Genomic DNA, 14,680 nt, shown 5'->3' with positions numbered 1-14,680 from the left:
TGTTTATTGAGTATCTTTCAAGCTCCTGAATATGAAGTTAATGGATCCAAAATCCCACATTGCAGTAACATTTGTTATCATCTCAAAGTAAATTAATAAACTTGAATTGGTTCAAACTCACATCACTTGTTGCACCATTCTCTGATTCATGTATCTCATTAAAACTGAGTGGGCGCTTTATACATGGCTAATACTGGTGTAGTGTAACCGCGAATGTTTGCTGATTTTTATGAGTTGACTGCCCCTGTCAGAGCTATCAGTGAGCAGAGAAATGTACTGTTTATAACCTACATTCGTGATAATGATTATTGTAATACTCTCTAATTTAACCAAACATTCCTGATGTACCCAGACTGTTACATGCAATGGTTTAGATGTTGAGGATTTTTAAAAAAAACTTATGGACTGTCTTGTTCTAGTTCATTAGATGTTCTTTCAAAAGTTTACCTCGGCGTTATGTATCACTGCCAACTCACTTTTTGTTTCTCAGGCACACAGCTTTCCTTTAATGTTGATTTTTAGGGTCGGAGCAATTTGAAAAAAAAAGATGCAAGGAGAGACATTCTGCAATGTAAGGAGGTGCTTCTAAACTGTTTAGTGACATACACTCACATTCTGAACATAATCACTTTAGACATGCTCTATATTAGGTTGACTAAATTGAATTTAGAAACGCAGATTAGAAATGGTATGTTATTTTGTAATGTGTGAGAGACTTTGAGTGACAGCAAAAATAAAGTCACTCATTTTGTTGGCTAATAATATTATTGAAGTTCTTATTAGCTTTATCTGCTTGTAGTTGAATGTAGGATTAAAGGGAGTTAACTTCTAATTGATATTCTAAATATAATCACTTTGGATGCGCTCTGTATTCAGTTGTCTAAATTGAAGTTGGAAATGTTTAGTATGAATTATATGTTATTTTGTCGTGGGACAGAGACTTGCAGTGTCCAGGGCGGAAAAAAAGCTGAATTGTTTTACTAGCTGGTAATATATTTGAACTTTGATTTTAGTTTTATCTGCTTGTGAATGAATGTAGAAATAAAGGGAGCTAACATCCGATTGAAATTGTTATTTTAAACAAAATACTTGCAACTATCATGTGAAACAGACCTGAAGCTACTCAATTTTACTTCCACCATTTAAAAAAAAAATTCCAAAGAAGCTATTCAGCAAAACAAATATCCCAAGATGTGTATATGTCCATGTTTAAGCAGAACCCAATACACGAGCCCATGTGTTCGGGCTGTGCAAGCTGATACCAAGATCCAGTCTCAGCCTCCAGCAGGAAACCAACATGCGGAAGCTGTAAGCCTGCCCCTTCCGATGACCATATAAATCCTGGGCACTAGACCGTAATTCAACACTCCTGGGTCGGCTCTGTTTAGAAAGATCTTAGCAGAACCATTTCCCACAAGTTATCAGAATGATTGTGTCGACAATTTTTCTCAGTTTGTTACTGACTTTCTTATCATGTGAGTGTTTTTTTGTTCAAGTATTTCTTTGTTACTGTCTCAATGTTAATCTACCGCAGGAATGTAAAAGACTCAGCCGTCATTTCACCAGCATTAATGCTCATGGTTTATTTGTTTTCTTTTTTAAAGGTGTCCAGTCGGAGATTGTTTTGACTCAGCCAGAGGCAGAGACTGGCCGTCCCGCATGCAGCCTGAAACTGACCTGTAAAACCAGCGGGTTCGATCTTAGCAGCTACGGCATGAACTGGGTCGGACAGGTACCCGGAAAGGGTCTGGAGTGGCTGGTTCGCTACAATAGTTCATCCAGCAGTAACTATGCACCAGCGATTAAGGGTCAATTTACTGCGTCCAAAGACACTTCAAACAACATTTTCGCGTTGGACATGGAGAACCTGAAGATCGAAGACACCGCCATCTATTACTGTGCAAGAGACCACAGCGAGAGGATCCAGGTCTGGACCCGTTCAAAAACAGCTCGAGGGAACATTTTGTCAATTCCATCATAAACTGACGGTCAGTACGAGATTTAAATGCAATTAAACCAACTGCAATCTGAAGCAGACCTCAGGCTGCCTCTTACAAAACTATAACAGAGGAAATGTACCATTTAAACTAGCAAACTGGTGACACAATGGGACAATGTTTTGGGCATGTCATAAGTACTGCTAACACTTCCATCAATTAAATGCTCGGACAAAATGTTAGTTTTAATATATCTGACAGATCAGGAAATCACTGCTAATTGGTATGTCAACAATGGCATTCATTCTAAACATGATCAGTACTAAATGGCTCTTTTAAATGATAACTGAGACCTGGAGTAAAGAACAGAGAATGAGTGTACTGGTCTCCATAATTGTGATACTACAGTGGGTCACAGTGTTGTGCACAGCGACATCCTCATCCAATAACCACTGACAAGTGTTAATCTCAAATTGGTGATTTCTACCATGGCAGGAGTGAGAAATAATGTGAGATGCAATTTAAACGCAATCCAGTAGTGCAAGTTTGTACAAATGTATAATTTGTTTCTACCTTCTTCGTGTTGATTGTCAAGTTAAATGCAGACCAAACCTGGAAAAGTATTCCAAGCTTTCAAAATACAATGAATAGTAAAACCTGAAATAATGCACCGAATCATTTTTAGAGGAGTCTGAATCACTGCTTTCTAGAAAATGAAGAAATTATCTGCATTTTACAGTTTACAGTCAGTCAGAGTATTTGACACAACGTGTCTCACAGTGATATAGCTGGAGTGACATTGCAATTATGATCAATACAAAAACCTATTCAGCCTCCATTGTTTGAAACTAGTCAGTGATTACTTCTACTAACCGTCTTACCTTTCAGTGCAGTATTAGTTCTGTGGGGTTTTATGCCCGTATCACTATTTAATTTGTAGAAGTGTTGGGTAATTATTGATAGACCAGTTTTGGATTTTGAGAATCAGCTCATGTGTTACTATGTGAAGTATAAAACAGTATTAAAATTTATTAAGAATGATCAGAATTCAATAGCGCAATTATGTGATGAAGATTTATCGTGACTTTATTTTGCCTGTGGTTCTGAAAATTTAAAATGATGGTAGATTTTTGATTTGTTTTATGCAGAGCTAGTTATTGTGTGACCCAGTCCAGAGAATGTAACACTGTGACTATCTTGGCTACTGGGGCCAAGGGACCATGGTGACAGTGACTTCAGGTAAGAACTTTGAACTTTCTTAGTGACTTTTTAAAAACTTTCTATTCATGTGACTAATTTCTGAATTGAATGTAACTCAGATTCGGTGTTGAGTTTGGTTTGGTTCGGATTGATTTTTGTTCACACTGATTACAGACTTCAGTTAAGGCTCAGCAAATAGTTACAATGGGGATGATGGAGTCAGTTGCTCGTAGTATCTCTTTTTTTGATCAGATGGGCATTCTGTGTGGCTGGGTCACTTGAAACACCTAATGTCTCTTAATCAGTCAGCTATAAATAATGTTTAATGTCAGTGACACCCTGACTGTGAGTTTTATTATCGATAACAAACGCTAAGAATTCAAAGATGTTCGAGATATTACCAAATATGGTTAAAATGTGCTAAAATATCATTATTGATTTCTTGAATATATGTTCTTACCCTGATTATATTTTCTCATTTATTTTGTTAATTTTATTGATGACAAGCAGGTTAGAAACTGTCAGAAAATTTTCTTGCGGTGCTATATTGCATTCTGTAGATTAGATTCTGAGTGTTTTACTTGATTCTGTTGAATGGAGTTGATTGGATTTTGGCTTTGTTTTAGTTGATTCGGTTGAACTGTGTTGATTAGATTCTGACTTTGTTTTTACTTGGTTTTGTTGAATTGTGTTGATTGGCTTTTTGAATTGTTTTATTTGATTCTTTTGAATTTAATTGGTTGGTTTCTGATTATGCTTCATTTAAATATGTTGTTTTGAGTTGAATAGATTCTGATTTTATTTTCCTTGATTCTGTTGAATTGAGTTGATTGAATTCTTATTCAGTTTGTGAAATTGATCAGCGTTTTCATGCTTTCTGTAATTGGTGTTTTCTTTCTGGTGAGGAGATTGTCTCTCTGGATTACTTTCATTACCAATATTTGTGAAGTTCTTTTGTTTCTCATGAATCATTTCTGCATTTGTTAAACTTATATGATTTGCATATTCTCCCCGTGTCTGCGTGGGTTTTCTCCGGGTGCTCCGGTTTCCTCCCACACTCCAAAAATGTGCAGATTAGGTGAATTGGCCACGCTAAATTGTCTGTAGTGTTAGGTGCAGGGGTAAATGTAGGGGAATGGGTCTGGGTGGGTGCGCTTCGGCGGGTCGGTGTGTACTTGTTGGGCTGAAGGGCCTATTTCCACGCTGTAAAGTAATCTAATCTAATTGTAAACTCACTGAATGTTGTTTTCAGTAGCCTCAGTCAAAATAAAATTCGGGACCAAAATCTGAAACTGCAGAATTGATCAGATTATGCAATTGAAACTAACTTAAAATTATAAAGTGGTAATATTTGTCCATTCAGTAATTTTGTTTTGACCATGAAGTAATTAATCAATATATACCTTCAACCGGTCTACTGTGTGCTGCACAAGATTGTCACGATCAAGAAGGGTGTACAGGTTGGAAATAAATTGAACTGTTGCCGGAAACTTTAAGGCTTTAAGTGTTAAGTCCCCTCACAAACAAGGTTGCTTTTATCACTTGTTATTTCTATTCAATTTAATCATTAGTTTGCTTGATTCTGAATAGCTTTGTTAGACTTCAATTTGTTTTCTTTGTGAGGTAACATCATGTTCTTGGTCCTGTTGAAAATTTTGCAGAGCTAGTTCTGCTACAAACACACCGTGTTGTGATCTGGTGATCTTTGATCTGTTGAGGAGGGAATGTGCTTGGGTAACATTAAATGTGTTATATTTGGGAAACCGTTTCTGGTTTCTACATTGATGGTGACGTGAACCGCTCCAGGTTCCTCATTCAATGCAATCAGCATGCGAGTTGAAATTTCATAAAGCCGATTATTAAGTGAAAGGCAAATCGCAAAGGTTTTAGAAATGAAGGGAAAACAGATACCTTCGGGCGCCATTTTTACTTAAAATAAATAATGAAGGATTTTTCTAATCCATGCTTTGCAATCCAAATTCAGAACTCAACTATCTAGTTCAATCACAAGGTCTGTCTTTAAACAGTTTACAAGTCATAGAGAAATATAAATAGAATTTCAAAAGTCTAATTTTCTAATAGTTCTTGCTCTTGAGCAAAAATGCCATGACTGTGTTATAATTGATCAGGAAACACCTTTCAATCCCGCTGTACACTACATACATATTTCTCTGGCTGGAAAAGATAATTGGCAAAGACCATCTGGAAATTCTGCTCAATTCTATGAAGAATAGATCAGTTTCACTGCTTTGATCGGTTTCACACGTAACTTGAGTTAATTAATTGTTATGTCTCTGATTAAACTGGATTTGCAGGATAAAAATAAAACATTAACTGAATTATTTAATCTGCACAGTGCTTTAGGTGTTCCCAATCAGTGCATTTTAAATAAATAGTTACATTTGACTACAAAATATCAACTGAAGAGTCATTCTTTAGGAAACAACTGCTATAGTGAATTATGTGTCCAAGGCCAAATTTCGAATTACTTAAAATAATCCACTCATGAACTCGCAAGGCAACTTGGTGGCTCAGTGGTTGGCACTGCTGCCTCACAACGCCAGGGTCCCAAATTCGATTCCACCCTCGAGTGACTGCCTGTGTGAAGTTTGCACATTCTCCCTGTGTCTGCATGGGTTTCCTTCGGGGGCTCTGGTTTCCTACCACAGTCCAAAAGTTGGGCAGGTCAGGTGATTGTGAAATTTAGCACAGCCATAGTGTTCAGTGATGTGGAGGTTAGGGTGCATTAGTCGGGGTGAATATAAATTAGGGGGAATGGGTCTGGGTGGGCTACTCACTGTTCAGAGGGTCAGTGTGGAATTGTTGGGCCAAATGGCCTGTTTCCAAATTGTAGGAACTCTATTCTTAAAACCATGGGAGTACTTGCTGCAAACGCAGAGAATTCATTTTACATCTATGTGTTCAGACGTATGCAGAGTTCACAAGTTTGCAGAAGACATGAACTAGAGGATAACAGAGCACATTGTTTATTCAGACACTGGAAAAAAGAGTAATATTTATTTTAATTAATATACTTGACCGATTTATTGCAATGTAGCGGTCGGAAGGAATCTGCTCACATTAGTGTAGTGTGACAATCATTTGGATTAGATTTCCTGCAGTATGTATCGGGCCATTTGGCTCAACAAGTCCACACCGACCCTCTGAAGAGTAACCCAGCCAGACCCATTCTCCTACCCTATATTTACCCCTGACTAATGCACCTAACACTATGGACCATATAGCATGAGCAGTTCACCTTACATGCACATCTTTGGATTGTGGGAGGAAACCCACACAGACACAGGGGACATTGGATAAACTTCACATAGGCAGTCACCCGAGGCTGGAACCGAGCCTGGGTACCTGGACCTGTGAGGCAGCAGTACCCACATTTACTGAGACAACCGCTAAAGTGGGCAACTCCAGACAGAAGCATGTTTTCAATTCATACCTTTTTAAACATTTTCTTTCATTAAAAGCAGTTAACTAGAAAATGACCTTGCCCTAATTCCTTCAACAGAAATGCTTTCCACACTGGAATGCAATATTGACTTTATGCAGTGCATGCAAAATCTCCACAGTTCACGGAACGTTTTAAGAATATGTAAAAATAATTTAGAGAATAATCCATTTCCTCCGGATCTGTGCTTTAATTGGCGATATTTCCCACCTCAATAATTTTGTTAAATACAATGACTTATTAAGTTTATGAACTCAGTGGTTATTTATGTATTTGTGAACACATTCTCGTTTACATTAATCCACTAGTTAGTTCCTCTGATGAATGTTCAATTACAGTGAATATATTTGACGTGAGGAGTTGAGCAATGTATCCTCTAGGATTAAGTCTGTTGTACAGTTTGTTTCAGTGCTATCTCTGACTAACTTGTCAAACGGTCCTGACCATTTGTAAATTGTCCACTTCTGATACCTGAATCTCAGACAGTTCAATTTTATCTCGCGTTTCAAAACCACTTTTATCTGCCAGAAATACAATATTCGATTAGGTGCCTCAGAATTGAGAGCCCTGACTAAGTTGTTCCAATCAGAACAAACGTTTCAGGAACAAAAGGCAGTCAGCAAGAGTTTTGAAATTGGTTGTTGGCAAAAAAAGATATTTGATTGTGCGAGGCAGAGGGAAATATGCTGTATATTTTCTTTGTGCCTCAGTTATGCAGGACATGTTTCGTGGCACAATGTAGAATCAGTTTTTTCTTGCATCTTATTATTTGAAAACCTATTATCAGCTTTTAATGTCACTGGCAAAGGTCATATTACACTTCAAAACATTTTAATCTTTTTTAAACTAAGTAGACCGTCTGGTGCAGCAACATTCACAGGGGAAAGAGGAAAGGAGTTCTCGGGTGAAATCCAGTGACAGTGATTTGATGGCAATGCAATTCCTAGTTTTATTCCTCTGTAGTTCTCATAGAGTTTGAACAATTTGGAGCTGCTGTCAAAGTATTCTTGGTAAATGTTGAAATGTTACTTTCATTGTACAAACATTCTGGAACAATCCCTGGTTCATGGAAGGTGTTAATAACTAACATGGTTGATGTACTGTCAAAAGAGGAGAAAGTGAGTTCTGCAGATGCTGGAGATCAAAGTTGAAACTTTATTGCTGGAACAGCACAGCAGGTCAGGCAGCATCCAGGGAACAGGAGATTCGACGTTTCGGGCACAGGCCCTTCTTCAGGAATGAGCAGAGAGTGTTCAGTAGGAGAAGGGGTGGGCTGTGTTCTCCGTGATAGTGCCGAGCTCATTGTGTTCAGGTCTGTTGTGAAGTTGTAGTAGGGTCCCTGATTCTGTGCCTGGTGGCCTGTGTTCACTTACAACCTGTTAGAGAGGTATGTAACACCATCTCTTATCAGGTTACTTCAGTGCAAGAAAGCAGATTGAAATGTTTGGGTGTTTGTTGGAATTCCACTCACACAGGCCAGCGAAATCTATTCAATCGCTATCCTGACTTGTGTCTCTTAGGTATTAAACAGAATTTTGGTAGTTAGCAGCTTTTCCCAGATCAATATTTATTCACAAGCTTTTGGGCATCACTAGATGGGGTTAATGGAGTAAGTGCTCAAAGAAATCCCAGCTTTTGTCTTGCTGTTCTAACAATATCATTTATAACTAATCCAGAATGAATCAATTTCAAAGCATATTTGATGAGATTATGCTTAGACTGTTTTACTTTTTATTAAACCAGTGCTGGGGCTGAATTTTATTGTTCAGTACGGTGGGAGTTCCGCTGAATCCAACACTTGCAGCAGATGGCAATAGCTTTTCAGTTGGTCTTCAATTGCTATCTCAGACCATCCAGTACCTCTGCTAAGAATTCTTTTTTCCAACAGGAGTCAAGCCAACGTAATCACTGTTTATCTCAACAGGTTGAGCTAGCCAACGTAATCACTGTTTATCTCAACAGGTTGAGCTCTTGTGCCAAAAACATGAAAACAATTTAGTGAAGAGGGGGTCTCTGGATGCGAAAGGTTAACCTTGCCTTCTCTCCACAGGAGCTGCTAGACTTGCTGAGTTTCTTCAGAAATTTCTATCTTTTACTTTGGTTTTCTAGCATTTAAAGTTTGTTGTTTCATTGAAAAAAGTTCTGTTCGATTAAACACGTTCTTCAGAGAAAAGATGCATTTGAACAAAATGCGAATGTTCAGAGATATTAAATATCAGAGAATCATTGAATTTGAGCGCCCTAATCTCGAGCTGTATTTTCACAAGAAACTATTATGAAGTAACAACACACTCTAGAGTGGGGCTGCTGTAAGTGGGTGGAAGTTATTTTGATCACTCAAATAGAGAATGTCAATGATCCCGTCCCAAATAATCAACAGAAGTTTTTCTTTAAAGCATGTGCGAAACAGTTAATTTATTGAAATATTTTAATAAAAAGTGTTCACCGCCAGTGCTAGCTTAATGAATGACACAATGATAGGAAGGTAGGAGCAAGAAGAGGGCCCTCAGCCTCTCGAGCTATTCCACCACTTACTTAGATCATGGTGCATCTGTGAGCTAAATCCACAGGTCTCCCTTTGGCTAAAACTTTTTAACACCATTGATTAACAAGCAACAACTATTCCAGATTTACTGATTCCACTGCCCATAACAAAGGGAGACACCATTTCTGTGAGTACTGTGGCACAATGAGACTGGAATTAATTGCTCATGAAAGTAAACTTTAAATCTCTGACAATTTCCAATTGAAACATCCCAATCATAATATTTCATTAATTTAACACTATACTTCCCTGAAATAAAGAAATATAACGTGTGATTGCCTTGCTAAAAATGAGGGAAGCTTCATTCCCATTATATGAGTAAGAAATAGCTCTGTTCATTCAGTGTAAACACAGTCAAATCACACAAAAGGAAACCATGTCATCTTATGTAGACACACAAGTGCCTCAAATAATTTCAATTCTTCCAGTGGTTGTTGGAATCTCCAAACAGGTGTGGAAGTGTCAGACTTTTTAATATCACCTTGAGAAACCAGTTTTCATCAGCCTATTTGAATTGCTGAAGTTTGTGTAGTATTAGCACATTCACAGCGCTGTTAGGAAGTGAGCCCCATGGCTGTGATTGAGGAAGAGGAAACGGGCAGGGAACTAGTTGAGAGTCAAGTTGAAGTCTGATTTGGAGGAAAGCTTTCAGGAGAAGCATTTACACGCATGTGCGCCCTTATCCTCAAGGATCACAATTTTGGAACATGCTGCCGAAGGGACATGTCAGCATGCAAAATGGAAGCTGAAGAAGGCACCTCAGCCCCTCGAGAATGCTATTCCATTCATGGGATCATCATTAATTTTGCTGCTCACCAGTCTTCCCAACACACCGATAACATTGAACCTGATTGTTTACTGTTCAACAAAAGAATGGTGAACCTTTGGAATTCTCCACCACAGAAATTGATTGAGGACAAAACATTAAATGATTTCAATAAGGAGATAGATACCTTCAATACTTAAAAAAATGCTACGGATATGTGGGAGAAAAGGAAACAGGCTACAATATTGGTCGAAAGCCATGAAGACATTGAATGGGGCATGGTTTGTAAGTTTGCACGTAACGCCAACATTGGTGCGATAATTGGCAGTGAAAGTCATCTAAACCTACAATGAGATCTTGATCAGCTGGGCCAAAGGGCTGAGGAGTGGCAGATGGAGTTTAATTTAAATGAATACGACGTGTTGCTTTTTGAGAAGACAAATCAGGTCACATCTTAGAGTTAATGGTAGAGCACTGGATAGTGATATTAAACACAGGGCCCTGAGGGTCCAGACTCATAGAGTCTTACAGAGTTAATAATAAGGCACTGGGTAGTGATGTTGAACACTGAAGACCCTGAGGGTTCAGACTCATAGATTCTTGAAAGCGTTGTCTCAAGTAGCTAGTGTGTTGAAGCTGTTTGGCATATGTACCTTCATTGGTCAGAGTACTGAGTGCAGGAGTTAGGGCTTCATGTTGTAACTGTCCAAAACATTGGAATGAACTGCCAGAGGAAGTGGTAAATGAGAAATAGGTCCAACATTTAGAAGGCATTTGAACAGCAACAGGAACTGGATAGGTCTGGTTGGATATGGGCCAAAGGCAAGCAAGTGGAATTAGTTTAATTTGGGAACTCTGGTCAGCATGGATGAGCTGGACCAAAGGAACTGTTTCTGTGCTGTACGACTTTATGACTCACTGACTTTATGGTGGAGTAGGCTAAAAGTTGGGAGGTGGTGAGCAAGTGAGGGGCTAGATTGGGCATGTGGGAGAGTTTGGCCTGGTAGGTTGTGAGGTGTTGGCTAGCTGCTGGGTAAGCTTGCATGCACTCTGTCTGGCAAGGTGGCACAAAGGTAAATGGTAATGGTCACAGGATATTTTTTTCGAATTGTGCTTGGTAGGTGAGGGGTGGTTTGAGCTGAAATGCAGGAGGTCTGTCTTTACCATGCTGGTTTATGGAGAGGTGGGCAGGATGCCAGGCTGGTTAGTGTAGAGGTGGGCAGAGTGCCAGGATGTTTCAGGGGTGGAAGGTCACTGTAATGAAGTGACAGGTGGACGTGTTGTCAAAATGCAAAGCTCGGAGTCTGGCAAAATGGTAGGTTGTAAAACACAGATGCAAAAGGAGCTCGGATGCAATGTGCACAGGTTGACTTGGGTAAGATGAGAGGTCAGTGATCAAGGGCTGAGGTCATGTCTTTGGTAGTGTGCTATTGTCAGAGGTTGTTAAAATGATGGTGCCAGGTCCAGTCAGGGCCAGATTCTCTATGGGCCAGGTGCAAGGTGGCAGACGTGTAAATGAGTGAAAGGAATTGAGATCAAATGTCCATCTGGAATATAGAATATAGAACATTACGGTGCAGTACAGGCCCTTCAGCCCTCGATGTTGCGCTGACCTACATAACCAATCTGAAGCCTATCTATCCTACACTATTCCATTTTCATCCATATGTTTATCCAATGACCTTTTCAATGCCCTTAAAGTTGGCGAGTGTACTATTGTTGCAGGCAGTGCGTTCCATGGCCCTACTACTCTCTGAGTAAAGAAACAACCTCTGACATCAGTCATCTATGTCCTCTCCTGCTAGCCATCACTATTCAAGGAAAAAGACTTTCACTGTCCACCCTCTGTTTATCTTTTTTGCCTCAATTAAGTCACCTCTCAACCTTCTTCTCTCACAGAAAAACAGCCTCAAGACCCTCATCCTTTCCTTATTAAACCTTCCCGCCATACCAGACAACATCCTGGTAAACCTCCTCTGAACTCTTCCAAAGCTTCCACATTCTTTCTATAATGTGGTGACCAGAACAGTACACAATACACCCAAGTGTGGCCACACCAGAGTTTTGTACAGCTGCAGCCGAACCTCGTGGTTCTGAAACTTAGTCCCTCTATCGATGAAAGCCAACACAAAGTATGCCTTCTTAACAACTCTATCAAACTGGCTGGTAACGTTTAGGGATCTATGTACATGGACACCGAGATCTCTCTGCTCAGCTACACTACCAAAATGGATTGCCTTGGATGTGTTTCGTATGATAGGGGTTGTGGGTTTTGGGCACGAATGGGTGTATAGCAGGGTAGGATTTGTCAATGTGAGTGGAAATTTAGGTCTAGACAGAGTAAGTGCAGTGGTTAGTCTGAAAGATGAGGTTTGGTGGTGAACTGCGTGTTAGTTTGATAGTTATTAAAGCTAAAGATTACTTTTTCATTTCTCAAATCATATTTATGTAAACACTCATCTGTAACACTCCAAAGTCTCTGAACCTCAATGGTCCTCCATTTTGCAGAGGCCTCCAGAATTCAGATAATTGTAAATTTGATGTTTCAACTTCCAGGCAGTTGGCATGAGTTCAGCCGTGACAGCCATCCTCCCAGTCCCAGTGCTCAGCTCCTGCCTGTGCTGCTGCTGCAGTGACCTTCCACCCAGAGAGAACATTCTGCCTTGCATTGATAAGTGAGGAAGGCTCACTGGGCCTGATTTCCAAGTATGGGAACGGCAAACACGGGGTGACACAACTTTAAAGTGAGGGAAGATAGGTATAAGACAGATGTCCGAGGGAGTTTCTTTATTCATTGAGTTGTAAGGGTATGGAATGCTTTGCCAGCAACGGTAATAGATTCACCAAATTTAAGTACATTTAAATCGTCATTGGACAGGCATATGGACGTACATGGAATAGTGTAGGTGGGATGGGCTTCAGATTAGTAATACAGGGCAGGGCAACATCGAGGGCCGAAGGGCCTGTACTGCGCTGTAAAGTTCGATGTTCTATGATTCACTCTGCTTTCTCTCCGGGGATACTGCCAGCTCTTAGGTATTTCCAGTAGCACGGTACCTAGTGGGGCGGCACGCTGGTTCCGTGGTTAGTACTGCTGCCTCACAGTGCCAGGGACTCAGGTTCCATTCCAGCCTCGGGTGACTGTCTGTGTGGAGTTGGCACTTTCTCCCTATGTCTGTGTGCGTTTCCTCCCACAGTCCAAAGATGTGCAAGCTGGGGGAATTGAAAATGTTGTGTTCAGTGATTGGGAGGTTAGATGCATTAGTCACGGTAAACTGCAGCATAATAGGGTAGGGGAATGGGTCTGGATGCGTTACTTTTCAGAGGGTGGGTGTGGACTTGATGGGCCTGTTTGCACACACTGTAGAATTTCGATGAATCTGCATTTCGTTGGTTTGTATTTTGTGAAACGTCTCTGCTCTTCACAGCAATCCAGTGAAAGTGTCAGTTGGTGAGATCTTCAAACAGTTACTGGGGTGGGATCAGGATGTTCTTCTTCCTAAATTATATGGCAATTGTCAAGGTCGAAAGCATGTTTCTAAAGTGGGAACCATTGATCATGATCAGCAACTGGTAGGAAACAAAAATAAACTCCAGTTATGCTGTATACTTCAGCGGGAGCAGACTCGCAAACGTTTACAGCTGAGGATACATTTGAGTAACTGATAAGGTCAAATTAACAGGAACTAACATGCTCAATTGGTCATTCTATTGTCGAGACACCATCTCCCCCCACGCTTTATGGCCTGTTCTCCTCCTGTCAGGAGCACAACACCGGTTCTGCAATCTTTGGTTGCTTGGCGATGGACTATTCCCCTGACGTCACCAAGGTAACCTGGAAAAAAGGAGGGGAGCTGATCACGACTGGATTGAAGCCCCCCACGCTTTATGGCCTGTTCTCCTGTCAGGAGCACAACACCGGTTCTGCAATCTTTGGTTGCTTGGCGATGGACTATTCCCCCGACGTCACCAAGGTAACCTGGAAGAAAGGTGGGGAGCTAATCACGACTGGATTGAGGATTTAGCCCTCAGTGAGAAACAAGAAGGGAACCTACAACCTGAGCAGCCAGTTAACCCTGCCCGAGTCAGCGGTAGGTTGCCCCAGCAAAATCTACTGTGAGGTTCAACACAGCGGGTCACACAAGAGCAAAGAAATGCCATGTCCAGGTACGTGTTGTGGGAACTGAGATAAACAGAGTATCTTGGATTAACATTAATAAGGCATTATTTATAACCGTTTTCGCAGAATTACCTTATACAGCACAGGAAAAAGGCCCTTTGATCCATCCAGTTCACGCCTATCAATAACAGCCACTCTCATGTGCCAGCACATGATCCATTGCCTTGTGTGACTTGACTTTGCAAGGATGCATCTCAATAGTTCATACTTATTATGAGGGGCTCAGTCTCTACAAGACTTATAGGTACTGAGCTCCAGGCTAACACCACCCTCTGTTTGATTTTGTTTTCTCCTGAGATCCACTTGGAACCTCCTAGCCTTACCTTCACCCTGTGCCCCTAAGGCATTGATCTCTCCATCAAGGGGAAAGGTTTCATCCAGTTTTCCCTGTCTATGCCTAAAATAATTCTAGACATCATGATAATCTTCTCCCTAATTCTACTCTGCTCCAAGGAAAACCCCTGTCTATCTAATTTAGTTTCATAACTAAAATCCTCCAACCCAGGCAAGATCCTGGCAAATCTCATCAATACTGCCTTCAGTGTAATCACATTCCTTCGATAACATGCACAAAACGTTTCAGTATGGC

At 40.4% G+C, this 14,680-nt stretch overlaps 1 gene segment (V, D, J or C); it reads left to right on the top strand.

Moving 5' to 3' along the window:
• Nucleotides 1-1,378: 1,378 nt before the first annotated feature.
• Nucleotides 1,379-13,421, top strand: LOC122548086. The segment is given in 5 exon segments: nucleotides 1,379-1,475; nucleotides 1,605-1,913; nucleotides 2,543-2,547; nucleotides 3,140-3,176; nucleotides 13,340-13,421. Coding segments are annotated over 5 exon segments (411 nt in total).
• The last annotated feature ends 1,259 nt before the right edge of the window (nucleotides 13,422-14,680 follow it).

Source organism: Chiloscyllium plagiosum, unplaced genomic scaffold (assembly GCF_004010195.1).
Source record: "Chiloscyllium plagiosum isolate BGI_BamShark_2017 unplaced genomic scaffold, ASM401019v2 scaf_12794, whole genome shotgun sequence".
Classification (NCBI taxonomy): domain Eukaryota; kingdom Metazoa; phylum Chordata; class Chondrichthyes; order Orectolobiformes; family Hemiscylliidae; genus Chiloscyllium; species Chiloscyllium plagiosum.
This window is presented reverse-complemented; position numbering and strand designations above follow the sequence as displayed.